Source organism: Haliotis rubra, unplaced genomic scaffold (genome assembly GCF_003918875.1).
Source record: "Haliotis rubra isolate DU_JTF1 unplaced genomic scaffold, ASM391887v1 Scf20, whole genome shotgun sequence".
NCBI lineage: Eukaryota > Metazoa > Mollusca > Gastropoda > Lepetellida > Haliotidae > Haliotis > Haliotis rubra.
Genome location: NW_025766003.1, coordinates 149,616 through 169,883, shown reverse-complemented (window position 1 = coordinate 169,883; position 20,268 = coordinate 149,616). Strand labels below are relative to the sequence as shown.

General features: G+C 40.6%; 1 protein-coding gene across 2 annotated transcripts in view; it reads left to right on the top strand.

Moving 5' to 3' along the window:
* The first annotated feature begins 2,707 nt into the window (after positions 1 to 2,707).
* Positions 2,708 to 20,268, top strand: part of LOC124275551 (kinesin-like protein KIF28P) — a 37,626-nt gene continuing 20,065 nt past the window's right edge. For both annotated transcript variants that reach the window (XM_046711124.1, XM_046711123.1), the window contains exons 1-3: positions 2,708 to 2,884; positions 19,016 to 19,204; positions 19,838 to 20,044. In XM_046711124.1, the coding sequence (XP_046567080.1) occupies positions 2,825 to 2,884; positions 19,016 to 19,204; positions 19,838 to 20,044 (456 nt within the window). In that variant the 5' untranslated portion in view covers positions 2,708 to 2,824. The remainder of the gene's footprint in view (positions 2,885 to 19,015; positions 19,205 to 19,837; positions 20,045 to 20,268) is intronic.

Here is a 20,268-nt window from a genome sequence, read left to right as displayed (position 1 = left end):
ACCTACTTCATACCGCAGCTTGGCTTACTCGTCTTCTAACCGTTATCTTGTCTGGTTTATTTATTACCCTATGGACCATCACTCTTTCTGAATATGGGCCAACACATGTCATGGTTCATGATTTCCTAAGGAGGTTTACCGTGAAAGAATTAGCCTGTGTTTGAACAATCTGCATCATTATTGCCCATTGAAGGTAGGGGGTTACAAGCGTACCTAATTACGAATCTATGTGACACGTATAGGTTTTGTCGGCAAGTTGGAAAATGCAGATGGCAACCAATAAATGGGGACTCTGGCGTTCATTATAAGCTAAACCTAGACTGTCTCTCTAGCCCCAGAAAGGGATCCAGCTCAAAATTTCCTCAGCTCTTGAATTTGAGCATTGTTCTGGGCTATATTTGGATTTTGTGAAATATAAAGATAACTTGGTTCGTAAGATAACCCGAATTCTCTTTTTAAACACCTGTAACTCATTTCATTTTCATCCCATTTCCACTCTAGGACACTATACTCATCCCATCCTCAACTCTTAAAAATTAAGAGACTTGTGGGTTCCCTGCAACTCTAGGGTTCTCAAATAAACTAACCACCAAATAAGAAAACAGCCAGACTGAACGGCACTTTCTGTTAGCTTTTTTACCCTCATGAAAACCGTATCTGTAAAGTGAGAGAATCAGTTCTTAGTTTTTTGGCTATATTCTAGCTCTTGGGATTTGCATGATATAGGAGGAGTGTTAATACTATGTTAAAGTACTGGTTAATAGTAACTAACTCGTATAAAATTGGCTATTATTGTCTCATGGGTATTTTAATTTCCGATTAAAATAATGAGAAATTGCATGTGTACTCTTAATAGGATTTCAGTAACTACTGACTGAAGCTCTAGTTCGTCTTTCATACATAAATGGTTGTACTACTTGGTGCACCACTAATGTAGTGTAACAACTTTCTCTTAATGACTTGGAAGTGAACAAATATTTCTTTTCATTTGTCATGGAGCGCCAAAATATTTACAGACATGGTTGTCAACATAAACACCCACGCACGGGGAAACCCCTACCTTAACCTATTAAGAGTATTAGTCGATAATTTACTGATCAAGTAAACATTGTGTCGATGCAATCATGCTTAGTGAACTTAAAGGCATATTTATCGAATCGTGACACTGGAGATGATCGGATTTGTCTATATCATCGAAAACACGATATATTCGTATTCACTGAATGTTACTCTGTACATGAACACTTTCCACTATTATAGTTCTATCCATGCCAGATTAACTATAGTCGTGTTAAAAATTGTTCTTGAAACTATTTTGAGTAGCAAATATAAATCCCTCGATAAATTAGTTCTCTTCATTTTTTGTCAGCGATGTGCGATATTTCTCCGATTTTGCGTAACTATTAACATCAATATAACAACATGTTTACGAAAGGAGGGTCTGAGAAGGACTGGCCTTCAGCAGTCCATGCATGCCGGGTCAATGAGGTCACCCTTGATGATGATGATGATGCTTGTGATGCCAATCACCGGATTGTCTGTTCCAGAGTCGATTCATAACCTATCGCCGTCATATAGCTGGAATATTGCTGAGTGCGGCGTTAAACAAGAAACAAAACTGAAGAAAGTAGAGACAGACAGGTAGTTTGGTTTGAACTTCACACATAACCGCGCGTAATATCAGCGTTGTATGTACAGTAAAACACATTACAGGTACATTACGGGACCAGTAGAAAGCGGCGACTTTGAAACATTTACACACGCCACGTGTTATGGCCTGTATTCAAAGGTGTTACCTATTAGTCCGTTATCGGCACTACAAATCTACCAAGGCACGCAAATGAAGATATTTACACTTATCATAAATCGCTACATACGCTGGTTAAGGGGCAGGGGTACTTTTAAGTGAACATTAAATATTTGCACTAAGCATGAAATTGACTGATCTTGGAGGCACGTTAACTTTTGACGTATACAATACCTCGACACAGAGAACATCCTGACGTGCCCCTACTCGAACATGTCACGTGACCCGTTACGCCGGAGCTGTAAAACTATTAATGAGTGTTTGACATCTACGCTGTGGTGATATACGCAGTTTGTAGTCGGTATTGTGGCATTGGAGAATATAAACTTCAAAGCACGTTATATTGATATGTTCTAAATTATGCGGCGGTTGTGTTTACATAGCGCGACGATATGAACATTTTCTCTCAAATTGTAATAAGGCGCCGATTCACGGTATCCGTTTACAGAATGAAATTGTATGTGCGTCAACTACAGGTTAAGGGTTGAGCACGATTGACGGCTTTTTACGAACGTGTAACTACTGGATCAGAGATCATGCTCGGATTTGTACATTTGTGAGAGTATAATTCTCGATGATCGTCTATTGTTCCGTTATAATCAGGATTATTTCTAATAAGATGTATTACTTAAGCAATTGTGCGATCAAGCTAAACAATCCTCTTACTCGCATTGAATGATTTATATTTTTATACTAACGTCAATACGTTTAACAAACACCCGGTCTTGCGAAATAAACCATTCCTTAAGTTGTTAGAAATGACTGTAAACAAATAAACACGTTAACGGAACGCACATGGCAGTCTATTTATAGCACAAACCATCCTGACTGGTTACGTCATAAAAGAGCGAGCACTGATTGGCTTATCAACTCGTTGTCGGAGGTCACGACCCCGAGATATCAGGCAAAATGTTCAGTTAGCGTAAATCAAAGCAGAGAGAACGTGTCGTCTGCTCCGCAATTGTGTATATTGGAAAAGCAGATAGTTGAATTTGGATATACAGGATTCTAGAAGAAATGCCGGGTGGTGGTGGCGACAGTGTCAAGGTGGCAGTGCGCGTGAGACCATTTAATCAGGTAGGCAGACGACAATTCGTCACGTTTGAAAATGTCTACAGTATTGATTTGTCGTTCTGATTAACGCAATGGGTTGCGTCGTGGCGTTGTTATGGTGACGGAACTAATGTTTCTGAAGTGTAATTGTATTGACATGTATGTTTGATAGGATATTACTTCCTTCAACTTTAGCAGATACTTCTTTTAAATAAATTACATGGAAAACAAAGGTGTAACTTTAAACATATTAGATTAAGTGACTGAGCAAGTTGATGGGTTGGGAGGAGCTTATTTGTAAGTAATTATACCTCTCTCAAATTTTCGGATTAATAACGCCTATGTAATAACCTTAAAATAATTTTTGATCAGACAGGGAATCTCAAATCTATAATAATTCGTCGTATTATAGATATCTGTTTTAAAATCCACGATCCATGTGAGACTTACATGATATACATATGTCTGTGTGTGTAACGCTGTATCGGATATGTTACAACAGTAACGTTATTTGCAGACAGGTTTAACTTATTAGATATTACGTTAGGATGAGAAGACAACTGTCAATAACCCTGAATTCAGATCCGACCTGTGTTCACAATGAAATGTCTTGATAAGAACAAAGGATTAGCTTAAGCCCGATCGATGACATTCCGTTCCCGGGAGGGTAATATTTAGGTATGTATATCAGTTGGTACTTTAGACCTGCCACAGCATTAATGAATGCTGTTCGCAATGCTTCTGTTTAGCACGAAGTTAGTGGCGTGTCTTTTAACAAAGATATGTCACTGAGTCGTGATTCATCTGTTCTTCTTAACCGGGCAACAGGTGGCCCAGTAGGCATTACGCATAGTTTTTTCGCTGAACTTCCACTCGGAGCCAACATTCGTCCCGTGGGTTTCAGAAAGTTATAAACATTTACGAGATATGTCACTGTGAGATTTCGCCAATGTTAAACTAAAACAAATCCAATTTTTGAAAGCAAAACCCGTGTTTGCTTCTTTACATGTGACGTAATTTCTATCATTGATAAAGCGTTGATACCCATTGTTAATCTCTATCATCTTCATGCTGTACATATACTGCCAACAATCCAGAATTAGCTGAGCATTAATTACTGTTGTTGATTATGACTTATGCGTGTCAGGTGACCCTGGTATAAGCCTTAAGTGCTCCGGGACACCAACACCGCCACTGGTATTATTATGTACTGACCAGGCAACGGTTCTTCTTTATATGTCTACAATTATAATACTGGCAGATATCTTGTTTGTTTCAAAGTTCCCAGTGAAGATTAGGGTTATTAATGTAACTGCGGCAAGAGGGGACTGAGGGGGTTCGCTGACTTGGTTGATGCATGTCTTCTCCGATCATGGTGTTAGTCACTGGATTGTCTGGTCCTTGCACAAATTGCAGTCATACTGCTGAGTGCGGCGTTAAACACCAATAAGGTCAGATGTACATTGAGATCACGTTCCTGCAGACAATGGTAATTCCCAACGATGGAATTTTATAAATACACAATGCCATTTGGAAAGTGATCATGTGAGATCATATGTAAGATAGATTGTATTTGGGATTACACTTTCTCAGTATATAGATCAGACTCTAGTACTGTTTGGGGTGAGGCAAACTAGAGTGAGGCACCAAATTTTAGGCTGAATTAGTCCAGGTACACGGTATTTAGCAGGGCGAGGTGGTTGCAGTCGAAACAAACTTAAGTCTGAGTTTGACTTACGTTCGAGTTTTCACTCAAATTTGAGAAAACGCAGGAAAATGCATTTCACAGAATGAACTGAAATCGGTATTAAACTCAAACCATAGTAGACAATTTTGAGTTTGGTGGATAGATTACTTAAGTTGTTTGGGCTTTTATACTTTACAAATGCAGTTGAGTTAAAAATTCAGCTGTTTCAAATTATTAAACTCAGTTGAGATTTGAGCAAAAAATTAAGTTTGTTTCAAGAAATCGGGACTGGTATTTCCTTGTGGCTGAATGTTGCAGTCAGCCATTCATGATGTCAATCACTGGATTGTCCTTTCCAGACTCGATTCTCAACATGTCCAGGATGTCTCTCACAGTTCTCATATTACTGAGTATGGCGTTACACAACAATGAGGGCATAGTGAACGAATAAAGATGTCCCTGGGCTCCGTTCCACAAACCGATCTTAGCACTAGGGTGACCTACTTTAACACAGGCGTGCGATCACTTCGCTAGGATCACTTCGTGGAACGGTTGTCAGGTATTTTGGTTACGGTCATGTGCAAACCGGATTGTAACGGTTGTGATACTAACAGTAAAACAGTAGTAAAGCAACATTCTCTCCCTCTGGTTAATCAAAGTGACAGTGATATCGTTGATTACAGTGAGAGTGTGGTTTTAAGTCGCCTTTAGCAATATTCCAGCAATATCACGGCAGGGTACACCAGAAATGGGCTTTGCACCTATGTGGAAAATCGAACCCGGGTCTTCGGCGTGACGAGCCAGCGCTTTAACCACTAGGCTACCCCGCCGCCCCTTGTTGATTAGAAGGTTTGATGGAAAGTCAGGATTGAAGTTATCAATGTAAAACAAAGCGTAAACCATGTTTTTCATGTGTATATATTGTCATATATTGAAAAGCAAAATATCGTTTAAAAAATGATTTTTCAAATATGTTACTTAAATCGTAATGTTAGGTTAAGCTTGTTAAACTTCAATACATACTTAAACTTCAAATAATTCATTCCACATAGAGGTATATTCCCAGTAACATGTCATGAATGATAATAACAACATATTGGCCTACTCAAATTCTGCTTATCTTATGTGCTGATTAAACAACATAATGATTGTATATGTGTATCTCTTGATGCGGATTCGGTGTAATGCCAATGCTTAGAGGACAATTTGAATAAGAACCTAACGATAATTTGATCAGATCATCTCTCAACGTACTTATTTAATCAGTTTCCCGAATGTCCCCCACTGAGCGCCAAGAACGCGGAAACATAACACCTGTCTGTTTGGTTTCCAAGACAACCGCAGCAGTCACAACAAGTCAGCCCTAATTAACTATAGATATTTGTCGCTAGGCCATATATAATCCCATCGTGTTGGGATTGCCAATCTCAACAAAAGCTCTTCACAGCCAGATGATGCCATGCTAATCTCCTGCCTCCAAACCTACACCATTCCACGTCATTCACGTATCGCATTAATGGTTATTCGTCGGGACAGTTCTCTCCCAAACCCTTAATCGAGACGTCACCACACCACACCACACCACACCACCCCCAACCCACCATACCACCCCCAACCCTACCATCTCCCAGACTGGCCACTCCGAAGGTTTGTCCGCCGGAATCCAAAAGCTGGTACGCGAGTCTCGGGGTTGTTGTCTAACTGCTTAACTTTCCCTCGCACCAAAACCTCCTTCTCTGTGTCATTTGGTCAGCGCCCCGGGTAAATATGACCCTTATATCCTGAAATGTATATCACCGTACGTCAGTCATTCTTCCCTATCGGGTGAAAATATAAGCCCTCTTTTAACCCATTGAGTGGTTGCTGTCCGTTATGTCTGTCGAGTTCCAAGTGTTTCTCATTTTAATAAATTTCTTCTCGAACACAGCTGTGTTGGACAAATAAGACTTGTTCTCGTCACTGTAACAACCACACGTGTTCTACTTTCGAGAACAAGAGATCAGTCAGCGCAGCTCAGTATACAATATTGGTTACTACGTCGGTAGATCTCACGTGGTAGTTTCAGGATGTCGTTGAACCCGGAAGGTGTGAATTCTATATTAACACAGTATTTGACGGTTCTCATCACATACAGTGTAAACCGACGATGGTGTTGTAACACGTTTATTGCCCATGATTGATTGTAGTGATTGACTATGGGTATACGCCGCTTTTAGCAACATTCCAGCAATATCGTGGCAGGGGACAATAGAATTGGGCTTCACACAATGTATCCATGCAGGGAATCGAACCTGGGTCCTCGGCGTGACGAGCGGACGCTTTAACCACTAGGCTACCCCTCCGCCCCTTATTGACCATGACCCGCAACTGGGAGGCAAATCTACAGCATAATTTTATTTATTTATTCATTTGGTGTGTGTGTGGGGTGTGCTCGAATATATCCTGGGTATATTCAGTGATTCAACTGTCCAGCCCGCATTGGGGTTGGTGGGGTAGGCTAGAGGTCAAAGCTTTCGCTTGTCCCACCTGTTCAATTCTCCACATGGGCACAATGTGTGAAGCCCATTTCTCGTGTCCCCCACCGTGATATTGCTGAAATATTGCTAAAAGCAGCGTAAAACTAAACTCTCTCAGTGATGTTCCCAGGAGCGACTTTGCTGGTGTTTTGCCAACCACCAAACTCTGCAAAATTCAAGCTCGCTGGGAGTTGTAAATAATCCACTCTGGACCAAACAAGTGAGTGATCGACATCATGAGCATGGACCCGCGCAAATGCCGTAACAGCGACCGATTCAATATAATCTTTATTGGAACGAACGAAGTTCAAAGGCTAGTGACCATGTAGACATCACATGTCTACTATCACTTAATTGCATGCTATTGTATCCAAATTGCGTAGATTGATGCTCATGATGTCAATCACTGGTTTGACTCGATTATTTACACACCACGGTCATAAGTTGGAAAATTGACTGTTGCGTTAAACAACAATAAAACAAACAAACACGTAATTTCTATCATTGATAAAGCGTTGATCCCCATTGTTAATCTCCATCATATTTATGTTGTACATATACTGCCAACAATCCAGAATTAGCTGAGTATTAATTACTGTTGTTGCTTATGACTTAATTCGTGTCAGGTGACCCTGGTATAAGCCTTAAGTGCTCCGGGGCACCAACACCGCCACTGGTATTATTTATGTACTGACCAGGCAACGGTTCTTCTTTATATGTCTACCTGTGTACAGTAAATACTTGTTTATATCGCAAGCTCCCGACTGTTGACCCTTCATCGGCCCATTGCATATGGGACAATGCAATAATCATATGAAGCGCCACGTGTATCTGTAACTTAAGACGACCTCGTACAATCACTTTACTCGCCAACCTTGACTATCCGACCAAATAGGCGCCTGTAATGACACAATATATAGCTGTGGACCTATGTTTGTACCTGGAATCCCAACAGGTGATTCTAAGAAACACAAGGGACACATTAGCATGATAATACTGCTATGTTTATATATTGCTCCCTATTATCTCCTGTACAACTCCGTAAGATCAGAGCTGGTCATTGATATATACTATTCACACTTTGCTAAGGATCAAATCATTGATTCAACAGAAAACTATGATGTGGGGTCAAATTTGGTTTAAATATCTAAGCCTATTGTAAGCATGGATCCAAGTTTTCAGTATGTCACTGCATCTTGTGGATCCCATATATACCTGCAATTAACAGAGGTTGTGTGTTTATCAATGACCCGTGCCATGATTTGCAAAATGGTTGGTTGGTGCCATGAAAACCATTTTTATGGTTACTCATGTATCAAGTGCATACGGTTAGCTTAAAGCGTGTTACCATATCATTATTTATCCAGTTCTATATGGATACAATTTCAAATTATAAATCTTCTAAAGTTGCGAATGTTTGTGATCCTTAGCAAAGTGTGAGTAGTATATCTACAACCAATTGTCCATTCTTTACGTCATGGCACTGAAGATATGTATACTACTCAACAGACGTTAAGGAATACCCGGTTTGTCTGTCATGGCTAAAACACCGTCCATTATATTTATATGACTTTTTCTTTCGTTGTTATTCAACGCCGCACTGAGCAATATTCCAGGTTTATGAGGGGTCCATTGAGGGCAGTCTGTAAATAATCTACCCTGGACCAAACAATGCAGTGATTGACATCATGAACGTCAACCAAGTCAGCGAGCCTCACCACCCGATCCCGTTGGCCTGTTACGACAATCATGGGTTGCTGAAGACAAATTCTAATCCCGATCTTCACCGGTATTATATGACTGTAGTTAAATTGTCAGGACCATATCAGATTAACTATTGTCATAGTTCAATTCCTGCTTTTTTTAAAATTGGTATTTTCATTTCATTTTGTTTTGCACAAGTTTACTTGTATATAGTGATACGCATGCCGGTACCTGGTTCACTTAAGTCACAACATTTAATTCATTGCGAAGTCTTAACACTAATAAAAAATACTACTATGACATTAGTCTTCAACTTTACTTGGCAATGATAACTGGTTAGCAACACGCAGTGGGGTTACTCAACATGCCAACAATGCAGGTCTTCACACATGGGGTATTTTTGGGTGTCCCCATCAGATATTGCTGGAATATTGCCAAAAGCGACATAAGACCATACGTTGTCACTCTTAGAGTTACCCGTGAAGATCCGGGTTAGAACTGATCTTCAGTAACCCATGCTTATCGTAAGAGGCGACTAACGGGATCGGGTGGTCAGGCTCCCTGACTTGGTTGACATATGTCATCGGTTCCCCATTGCGCAGATGGATGTGCATGCTGTTGATCACTGGATTGTCTGGTCCAGGCTCGATTATTTACAGACCCCCGCCATATAGCTGGAATATAGCTGGGTGCGGCGTAAAATTAAACTCACTCACTTAGACGGCATAATTCACTATCAATGTCACTACCTTAGGTGTACGAGAAACCGATGATGATTGATTCGAAGCTCCGGTTCGCACTGACTATCTTTCTTGGTGCGTCGGGGCGATGGGGCTCAGTGGTTAAAGCGTTCGCTCATCACACAAAAATACTTGTTCAATGAAAATCATTGACACAGTGTGTGGGGAACATATAATGCTTGAATATTACTAAAGACCGGCGTAAAACCGTACTCATTAACTAACTCTAGGATGGTCAGAACTTTACACGTGCTCGTGGGTATCACTACGTCTAAGAGCAGCTCCAATTCATTTCACACCAAAACGACATTAAGCCAAACTCACTCAACCATTGGGTATATTGACATGCCGCCTTTTGTTGAAAACAGTTTTCCTCCGTCGTAATCTTTTCAAAATATTCACTCTACAGCCGAAGCATCACGACCGTGAAATCGGAGCTTGTACATTATTCAAGTGCCATTGACCGAAAAATACCCCAAAGTTACCATCAGTATTCTAGGTAACTATACATGTTCATGTGTATATTCGAGGTAGCAGGGGCGGTGGGGTAGCCTAATGGTTAAAGCGTTGGCTCGTCACGCCGAAGACCCGGGTTCGAATCCCCACATGGGCACAATGTGTGAAGCCCATTTCTGGTGTCCCCCCGCCGTGATGTTGCTGGAATATTGCTAAAAGCGGCGTAAAACCAAAACTCAGTCAGTCAGTCAGTCGAGGTAGCAATATATATGCAAATGTAATGTTCACTTCCCCCATCTCCCACGTCGGAAATTTGCACATGTAACAACAAATACAATTCTTCTCTGCGAAAACGTCTCTCTTTTATATCAATGTTTCATTTTATAGCTTTTTTATTTTATTTTGTGAACATGAGTAGGAATGTCTTAAATGAAACTGTCATAGGATTTATCATCAAAAGCAAATAGGATCTGAAAGATTTTGAGGGTCAGACTGGGATCATTAACTGGATGGCTGACCCAGTCTGAATAACTCTGGTTACACTGAGCTAAGCAAAGGTTGTATACTTCGGGCAATGTTATTCTATAAGTCAGGGAGAAAGAGTCCGGTCGTCTAACTGGTTCGTATTGCAGAGTCATGCCTCCTAGTCGTACCAGGATCCTATAACCAGACAGACAGACAGACAGACAAAATAGTTTATTTTTTGTGTCACGTGAATGAACATGTCCAAAAATGGCAACGGTAAAAAGACATAGAAAAATACAGACACCAGGCCAGATGGCCATTGAGACACACTAGACAATATGTGCATAAAATGTATAAAATATAAGATTAAAACATTAAGGAGTATCACACATATGAAAGACCTAAGGAAAGAGAAAGAAATTTAGAAATTTATAGGGATGATAGCTTACGCCGATACATACGGCTAACTAAAGCGGCCAGTGGATTAACAATAATTTCTGTTTGTAAGAGGAGTGTAGCTTGTTCAGTGTTTGATAACTGAGCAAAATTTGGGTACAAGATACTAGTTTTTCTAAACAGATCATACCGAAGATCCGAATAATAAGGACAGCTAACTAAGAAATGGACTTCGTCTTCGACAGCCTGACTACTACAGTGACGACAAAGCCTGTCTGCAAGTGGCGTCGCAGGACGAGAAAATCTACCACGTTCTATTTCTAATGGAAGTGTACCACAGCGAAGTTTACCTAGAACGCTACGGTGCCATCTGGGCAGTATAGCAGTTATATATTCATGGGTTGCTGAAGACAAATTCTAACCCTGATCTTCACCGGTATTATATGACTGTAGTTAAATTGTCAGGACCATATCAGATTAACTATTGTCATAGTTCAATTCCTGCCTTTATTTAAAATTGGTGCATTTTCATTTCATTTTGTTTTGCACCAAGTTTACTTGTATATAGTGATACGCATGCCGGTACCTGGTTCACTTAAGTCACAACATTTAATTCATTTGCGAAGTCTTAACACTAATAAAATACTACTATGACATTAGTCTTCAACTTTACTCTTGGCAATAATAAACCGGTTAGCAACACGCAGTGGGGTTACTCAACATGCCAACAATGGTGGTCTTCACATACGGGTATTTTTAGTGTCCCCATCAGATATTGCTGGAATATTGCCAAAAGCGACATAAGACCAAACGTTGTCACTCTTAGAGTTACCCGTGAAGGTCCGGGTTAGAGTATTGATCTTCAGTAATACATGCTTATCGTAAGAGGCGACTAACGGGATCGGGTGGTCAGGCTCCCTTACTTGGTTGACATATGTCATCGGTGCCCCATTGCGCAGATGGATGTGCATGCTGTTGATCACTGGATTGCCTGATCCAGGCTCGATTATTTACAGACCCCCGCCATATAGCTGGAATATAGCTGGGTGCGGCGTAAAATTAAACTCACTCACTTAGACGGCATAATTCACTATCAATGTCACTACCTTAGGTGTACGAGAAGCCGATGATGATTGATTCGAAGCTCCGGTTCGCACTGACTATCTTTCTTGGTGCGTCGGGGCGATGGGGCTCAGTGGTTAAAGCGTTTGAACTGGCTTAAAACATGTTTGTAACACCATGGAATGTCTAAGGACAGATATCTTTCAACTTGCAAAATTGTCTTAAATTGACAGTATGTCTGACATTTGCTCATAAGTGAAACAGTATGATGCCAATCTTGGTTCAAACAATCAGACAATCTCTGCTTAAAAAGTGAGATAAACATTTCTGCATTTCTATGTTTTGACTTATCCATAAAATACCAAAACCAAATTGAAATAAAATATTTCTGATATGCGATGCCCATGTAATTCTCCCTACATCATCAAGTGTCTTAAGCATACAATAAGCTTGATAAGGTATTCTATTGTTATCCATCATAATCAACTGACACCAATATTTAACCGATTTTAACATGTAATTATACTGAAGGGGAACTCTGCCACATTCACCCAATGCCATAACATTACATGTATATTTATTCAGCCTCAATACCCTCTTGCATAACAGTGTTTGTACTCTTTCAGTAATTTGTGAATAGTGAACACCCCATACCTCTGCTCCATAAGTAACTATAGGTAAAATCATTGTGTCAATAACTTTAAATACATCAGCACAAGAGACTAATCCATATTTATATTGGTAACCATAGAATGCCATTAAAGCTTTATTTGCCTGAGATGCCTTAACTAACTCTAGGATGGTCAGAACTTTACACGTGCTCGTGGGTATCACTACGTCTAAGAGCAGCTCCAATTCATTTCACACCAAAACGACATTAAACCAAACTCACTCAACCATGGGGTATATTGACATGCCGCCTTTTGTTGAAAACAGTTTTCCTCCGTCGTAATCTTTTCAAAATATTCACTCTACAGCCGAAGCATCACGACCGTGAAATCGGAGCTTGTAGATTATTCAAGTGCCATTGACCGAAATATACCCCAAAGTTACCATCAGTATTCTAGGTAACTATACATATTCATGTGTGTATTCGAGGTAGCACTATATATGCAAATGTAATGTTCACTTCCCCCATCTCCCACGTCGGAAATTTGCACATGTAACAACAAATACAATTCTTCTCTGCGAAAACGTCTCTCTTTTATATCAATGTTTCATTTTATAGCTTTTTTATTTTATTTTGTGAACATGAGTAGGAATGCCCTACATGAAACTGTCATAGGCAAAGATTGTATACTTCGGGCAATGTATTCTAGTTGGGAGTCTGGGAGAAAGAGTCCGGTCGTCTAACTGGTTCGTATTGCAGAATCATGCCTCCTAATTGTACCAGGATCCTATAACCCCAGATGTCCTGATAATGATCAATGTCTGTCAGCAAGAAACGTGCGTGTTGTACGAGGAGGCAAACGTTTATGACCTGCAAAGACTCGGACTTTACTCCACATTATGTTGACATACCGTAATCAGTGACCATATACCATAGTGTAATTAAACACTAGCGTCACAGCCCATTTCACCCTTGGTGAGACACAAAGACATGTTTTGTTTATGGTAATAATGTCCGCTGTGCGATAAAACAGCCCGCGACACGTAGGCCTAATGGGGAGGATGCGTTGTAACTGATCAAGGTGTAGCTCCTTCCGGAGCCAGGAGCGTGTAAACCCAATTGGTTGGAAAGTTTTATATTTAGATAGTATTGAGGGCTTGCCCAACCTTTTCAGCAACGATTATGTGTAAGCCCGGGCTTTTTTTATAATGGTAACTATGCCCTGGAAGCTATTCGGACCTTAGGCGAAGAAAGCAGAACTGTAAAAGTCGTACGTTCTCCAACAAAGCCTGGCCGAGGCGTTCAAACTCTCGTCTCTGGCATGTCATCAAAGAGGGCTTGCGGATAGTATCGAATTAATGTGCCTATCGTCGATCTATTCGGATATTTATTTTATATATCAAGCTTGTGGAATCCCGGTTCCCTAGCAACTTGTGCCGGACGTAAGAGGCAACAAAATCGATCGGTGGTTAGGCTCGGCGAGTTGGTCGATGGAAAAGCGGCGTGGATCTTTGCTCATATTATCAGTCACGGGATTGTCTGACCTAGACTCGATTATTTATATCAGGTTCCGAACACAGTACCAAAGGAGCTAGGTATCAGGCACTACCGTTCCGCAATGAATAGCAGAAGAGGATTTGAGGTAAAACCGATAGGGCTCTTTGAATCTTTAAACACCATTAAGCATGGCCTGTTAATTACACGTTTAACTTTAGACATCGGTGTTTGCTTGTCGACAAGGTTTTCGAAATGATTTACCCATACTAAATATAGAGCTGCGTCTCCTATGAATGACATTCTACCCCTTTGTGAAAATGATATTCGTTCGTAAAGGTGAGGTGAGGTGAAATTGGGAGCTGCGAATATTTCTCTCATGACGCATGCATGTGTATGTGTATGTGTGGCTGCTTGTACTAGCCCAGAAACATTCTACCCATGTGTACATGAATAGTAGCAATTGTAACACGGGGCAATTGTGAAAATGACTTGATTTCGTTCGTAAAGGTGAGGTGAGGTGAAATTGGGTTTAACGTCGTGCTTGAGAATATTTCGCCTTTGCATATGACCTGCGATGTATGCATGTATGTGCAATGTGCGGCTGCTTGTACTAGCCTAGACTGAAGCTGGTTTTATAAGAAAGTAAATTTTTAGTAATGGAAACCCCTGAGATACCATGCCGCAGTGAAGCATGAATACCCCACTCAGACACATTATACTGACTCCGAGCCGACCAGTCCTTGTAACCATTAATGCCGAGCGCCAGGCAGGGACCAACAACTACCATATTTTAACGTCTTTTGGTATGACGCGGTCGGGGTCATTCGTAAAGAAAATTGGGACTTGACTGTTGATTGTGTCAACAACTGTTTCATTCACATCTCATCCGTTGTTGGCTTATATGTAGGCTATACACAATAGTTTTGGGTCGGCCAACCGGCGCCCTGGAATGTGTTGTCTGGAAGATAGTGTTCGGCACCGCATGTTCTCAGGTTTATAAAGGCTGGACAATAATCTGCATATAAATGTTCAAGTTGATACGCTTCGTTAAACACATTAGCCTTTGCCAGAGGTTTACGCTCTTGCATGTACGAATATAGCTTTGAGTGAGTGAGTTTAGTTTTACGCCGCACTCAGCAATATTCCAGCTATATGGCGGCGGTCTGTAAATGATCAGTCTGGATCAGACAATCCAGTGATCAACAGCATGAGCATCGATCTACGCAATTTGGATACAATGACATATGTCAACCAAGTCAGCGAGCCTGACCATCCGATCCCGTTAGTCGCCTCTTACAACAAACATGGGTTACTGAAGACCAATTCTAACCCGAAACTGAATCTGGTCGTTGGAGCGTCGGTGAAGCAGGTAGCAATACCTCTAATTACTGACATTGTAAATTTATCAACTGACTTACACCGTATTCAAATTGATTGAATCAATACATAAAGAACACAATGAATAAGTTCATTATTGCAATAACAATCTTGCACAGTAACTCCTGATTGTGAAAAAAGACTTTCATAGAATTGTAAGCTTCCATGTGTTTTGAAGACAGACTTTGCTCCGGTCACATTTGGAAACAAGACAATCGGGGAATCGTCATACCCGCGAAGTTGAAGCCTATTTCTCCTTCCTTCACCCTGTGCGTTCAATAATCAATTCCAATCTCAGAGTTCATTGTATTAGTACTTCAGTGTCAAGATGACACAGGAAAATACCCCATGTGTGAAGACCTGCATTGTTGGCGTGCATGCCCTCTGTTGAGTAACCCCACTGCGTGTTGCTAACCGGTTATTATTGCCCAGGTTAAAGTTGAAGACGAATATCATGTTATACATTGTTGACCTTATGAATTTCGTTTTTATCTACCAAATGCAAGAACTTTAATAATGTACAACACCATGCTTTATACAAGCTAAAATTGTTAGGTTTAAAATTTACATTTGTACAATATATTACTTGTTCAAAGCATTATCTGTCTTCGTACTTCAGATGTTTCGCGAACACCAAGTATCATGGACCCATGAATCAGTTTGGGCGGATAATCGGGACACTTGACGTTTTATATTCACATGTTTACATATTTCTATTGTTTTATAGTCTGTCGTAGCAGTAAACAGGTGGCTCTTTGATTATTTCTTATCATTTGTAACATCTTGTTTTACTGTTTGAGGTGAGCATATGTTTATCTCTGTATGACATAAGAGTAATACCACACATATATGCAATGCCTGTATCTACCAGTAATCATACCACTAAGGAGAGGAATGTCACAGGGCGTGAGATTGTTCTGAAAAGAGTATTGATACAACATGCACAGGTGCTCGGCGCAACACACGGTGCTTGATGGCTGATAAAACACTTCCTGGTTGTCTGCCTTTGTGTATTCAGATCTGTTTAAAATACGTTTGTTAAGATTCTTGATGAACTATTGATGAAATCTGCACCGAGGCATGAATGTACACAAGTGTATAGTATCACCATGTGAGCTGATAGTGTAGCGCATTGACTATTCTGCTGCTCCACAATGCATAAATCAACGTCTACGTGTATGGTTTGCGTGATATTACCTCAGCTGTCGGGTCAAGAAGATCTAATGATGGTAAAGAATTGGTAAAATATATATGAGCAATTTGTCTTGTGACAAAAACCTTTTCAGTTGCAACACAGCATAAAACTATATTGAAATTCGTTAGAATTACCAATACGAATCCCAAGTGTTGAACTATTCAGTAATTGTTATGCTTACGGGTGTATCAACCCCTTTTACCTGTGAGTATGACGGACCGAGTTTTATCACTAGCTAACTGTTAACACCGTATTGCTACAGAATTGACGTTCATCAATTTTTCTTAGGAACGCTGAACCTTGGTAATTTAAATTTAAGCATTTAAAAACGTTACAAAAAGACCCGTGGGTCAAACTATGTAGACATATCTGGTCTATTGTTGTGTTCCAATCTCATGGAACTCATTAAACAGACAACCGTTTAGTTTGCCACGCATCGCCTCATAATCTCGTATTGAATTGTAAGAATGGATTGAACTCAATCAGTCGGGGCTCAGTCTTCCGTGAAAGAACAGCCGACTCAGTGTAAACAAAGTGATATGCTAGATTATTAGAGCTGCTAGATGTCACAAGGGATCCGTGAAGATCCGGGTCAGAATTGATCTTCAGTAACCCATGCTTGTCGCAAGAGGCAACTAACGGGATCGGTGATCAGGCTCGCTGGCTTGGTTGACACTTGTCATCGGTTCCCAGTTGAGCAGATCGATGCTCATACTATTGATCACTGGATTGTTTGGTCCAGACTCGATTATTTACAGACCGCCGCCTTATTGCTGAGTGCGGCGTAAAACTAAACTCACTCACTCACCTAACAAAGGATGTATGCGATGTATTGTATTACTATTGTATCGCGTGGTGTGTACCATGTACTTCTTAACTGGCTCTATTATTGCCATTGAAGCAAACGTGATACTACAGTATGATATTGCCCTGTTCACCTGGCTTGTTAAAAATAAACTATACTCTTGCCCAATTAAAATGTGAATATGGGCCTTGTGACTGACACATCCACCAATAAACGAACTCAGAGGGTAGTGTTCGAATTTAAAAGGTGTGTGGGTAGTGTTAAGAACACTCAGACATTATTATTTACTTAGGCAGTTATGTTTCTTGTTGGTCTTACTGGAACAGAAAGACAATATCACGACTTAGACGAATGGGCCTCACACAACTCATTCAGCGAACGCCTTATCCACTAGACTGCAGTCACCTACATGTACATCTCTTCCGGCTTATCCCACCCCATACTATACTTAATATGCTGTAAAAAGCATATTGCAAACCCACTAACTCATGCTGTACAGGCCACTATTTATTAATTTGTAAAATCAATATATATTGGAACTGCGGTCCAGGCGCATTGCCACGAATTTTAGTTAGTTTAACAACAACAGCTCTTCAGTGTTTTCTCATAGAGATGCACGATGTGACGATGTACCAGTCTCGACGGTTCTCCCTAACTGCATTTGAACTGTGCTGACGAAAAATGCACGGGTACGAAGTCTCAATAACACATATCTTACAGTAACTGTTGCTTTTAATGCTTAATGTTTATGTACTCAAATACTCTCACACCTTGTGCACTCGACAAACAGCCATTAGACGCCATCAGAAGCATCCATCCAATGCATTTGCATGGAGGTCGGGAGGACAGTTCGGCTCGTGCCTAATTATTACATCACTTTTAAGAATATCATAAATCTAAGGGGACAATTACTGTGACATAGAAACTGATTGCATGCACGATGTGCTAACATATGACTGTTAGGGATTCACGATCAATAGATTTTGTTTGTTATTTAAGCTTACCTCAGCAATATTCCAGCTAGGCGACGGAGGCCTATAAATAATAAGTCTTCACCAAACAGTCCAGTGATTTTATGACACACAATCAACCATGTCACCGAATCAGATCACTGAAACCATTTACCCCAAGTCGCCTCTTACAATGAACATTGGTTTCATGTTTCGACGTTTTTGTTGTAGTACCTTGTGGCTTGGAGGACTTAATAAATTATTGAGTTAGGTTTTACACAATATTGAACTTTAGCAATATTCCAGCTGTATGTCGCCTACGGACACCAGGTTTCGATTCTACAAAGCAATTTAGCGTTACGACCATCAAAAGCCTCCGTTAATTTGAGGAGTTACCGTCATCTTGACCTGACCCAGAAATGGACTTTATACGATGTACCCACGTAGAGAATCGAATGCTGGTCCACCAGACTGATGAGAGAACGCTTTAATTACTAGGCTACCCCATTTTAGGGAATCAGCCCTGCTCCAACAGTCAATAATTTGCATTAATGTTTTTCACTACATGTATTGTCTTTTCTTAAAGACACAGGAACCTCTAAGATGCAGATCATAAATGATTCCTAGGTATCCAGTTTAGGTTCACATAATCATCCTATTGCAAATAAGGTTTTACTTTCTTTTCTCTTTTTCAGAGAGAAAAAAATGCAGGGTCAAAATGCATCATTTCCATGGACGGCAAGACAACCCGCCTGAAAAACCCTGTCAATGGCGAGGTCAAATCGTTCTCATTTGACCAGTCCTACTGGTCCCACGACAGCTTCAAGGAAGACGAGGAGGGGGTATATGAGAGAGAGTCAACTGAATCAAGCTATGCCGACCAGGTGTGTTCATGACACGCCTCTATAGTCTGTATCCACATATGCCATGATTACCACGATTCATCGTATGATAGGGGCGGTGGGGTAGCCTAGTGGTTTAGGCGTTCGCTCGTCACGCTGAAGACCCGGGTTCGATTCCCCACATGGGTACAATGTGTTAAGCCCATTTCTGGTGTCCCCCGCCGTGATATTGTTGGAATATTGCTAAAAGCGGCGTAAAACCAAACTCACTCATCGTATGATACTATCTATTCACTGTGTTACGGATGTCAAAAGCAAACTATTTTCTTAACGCAAAACCATGAATGCAATGATAGGTGCTGACATAGCTGTAACAGATACATTTGGCCTATGTTAAGAATTTGTTTATAGTTTAGAAAATATCGCTACTTGTAAAAACGGTTACGATCTGTACCGAGAGTAACATTTACTGGTCATAGTCCTAACATAAACCTTTGCTTATCTTTTGTTGAGTGGCACTGCTGAGGTTTCTTCCCATTGTGTAACCGACGTATACTTGTTTTCTGGAAGCTTGAGCACGCCAAGATGGCCACGAACACTCCACCAATCCTTTGCAGTCTTTACAAGCTTTACTACTACTTTTTACTAGAATTAATCTGTCATGTTTGTGACCAGAGACGAGTGTTTGAAGACCTGGGCCAGGGGGTGCTGGACAACGCATGGCAGGGCTACAATGCTGCCCTGTTTGCCTACGGCCAGACAGGCTCCGGGAAGAGCTACTCCATGATTGGCTACAACGCCAACAAGGGCATCGTCCCCATCACATGTGGGGAACTGTTCAAGGCCATAGATGACAATAAAGACACCGACAAACAACTTAGGGTATGTCGTTATACTATCAACAGTGAAGTTCATATCTGTTCGCCCCTTTAGATGGTCGCAATTGATTAACAAGAATAGGGAAACATATCTGATAATTTGTTTCTTTGTAAGTGCTTTTATTGGAAAAATGTTATTGGAAAATAGTAATTAATACGTCATATAAACGACTAAATACGATAGGTAGTTTACGGCACACATGGGTTTATAACAGTGGTGTTTTTGTT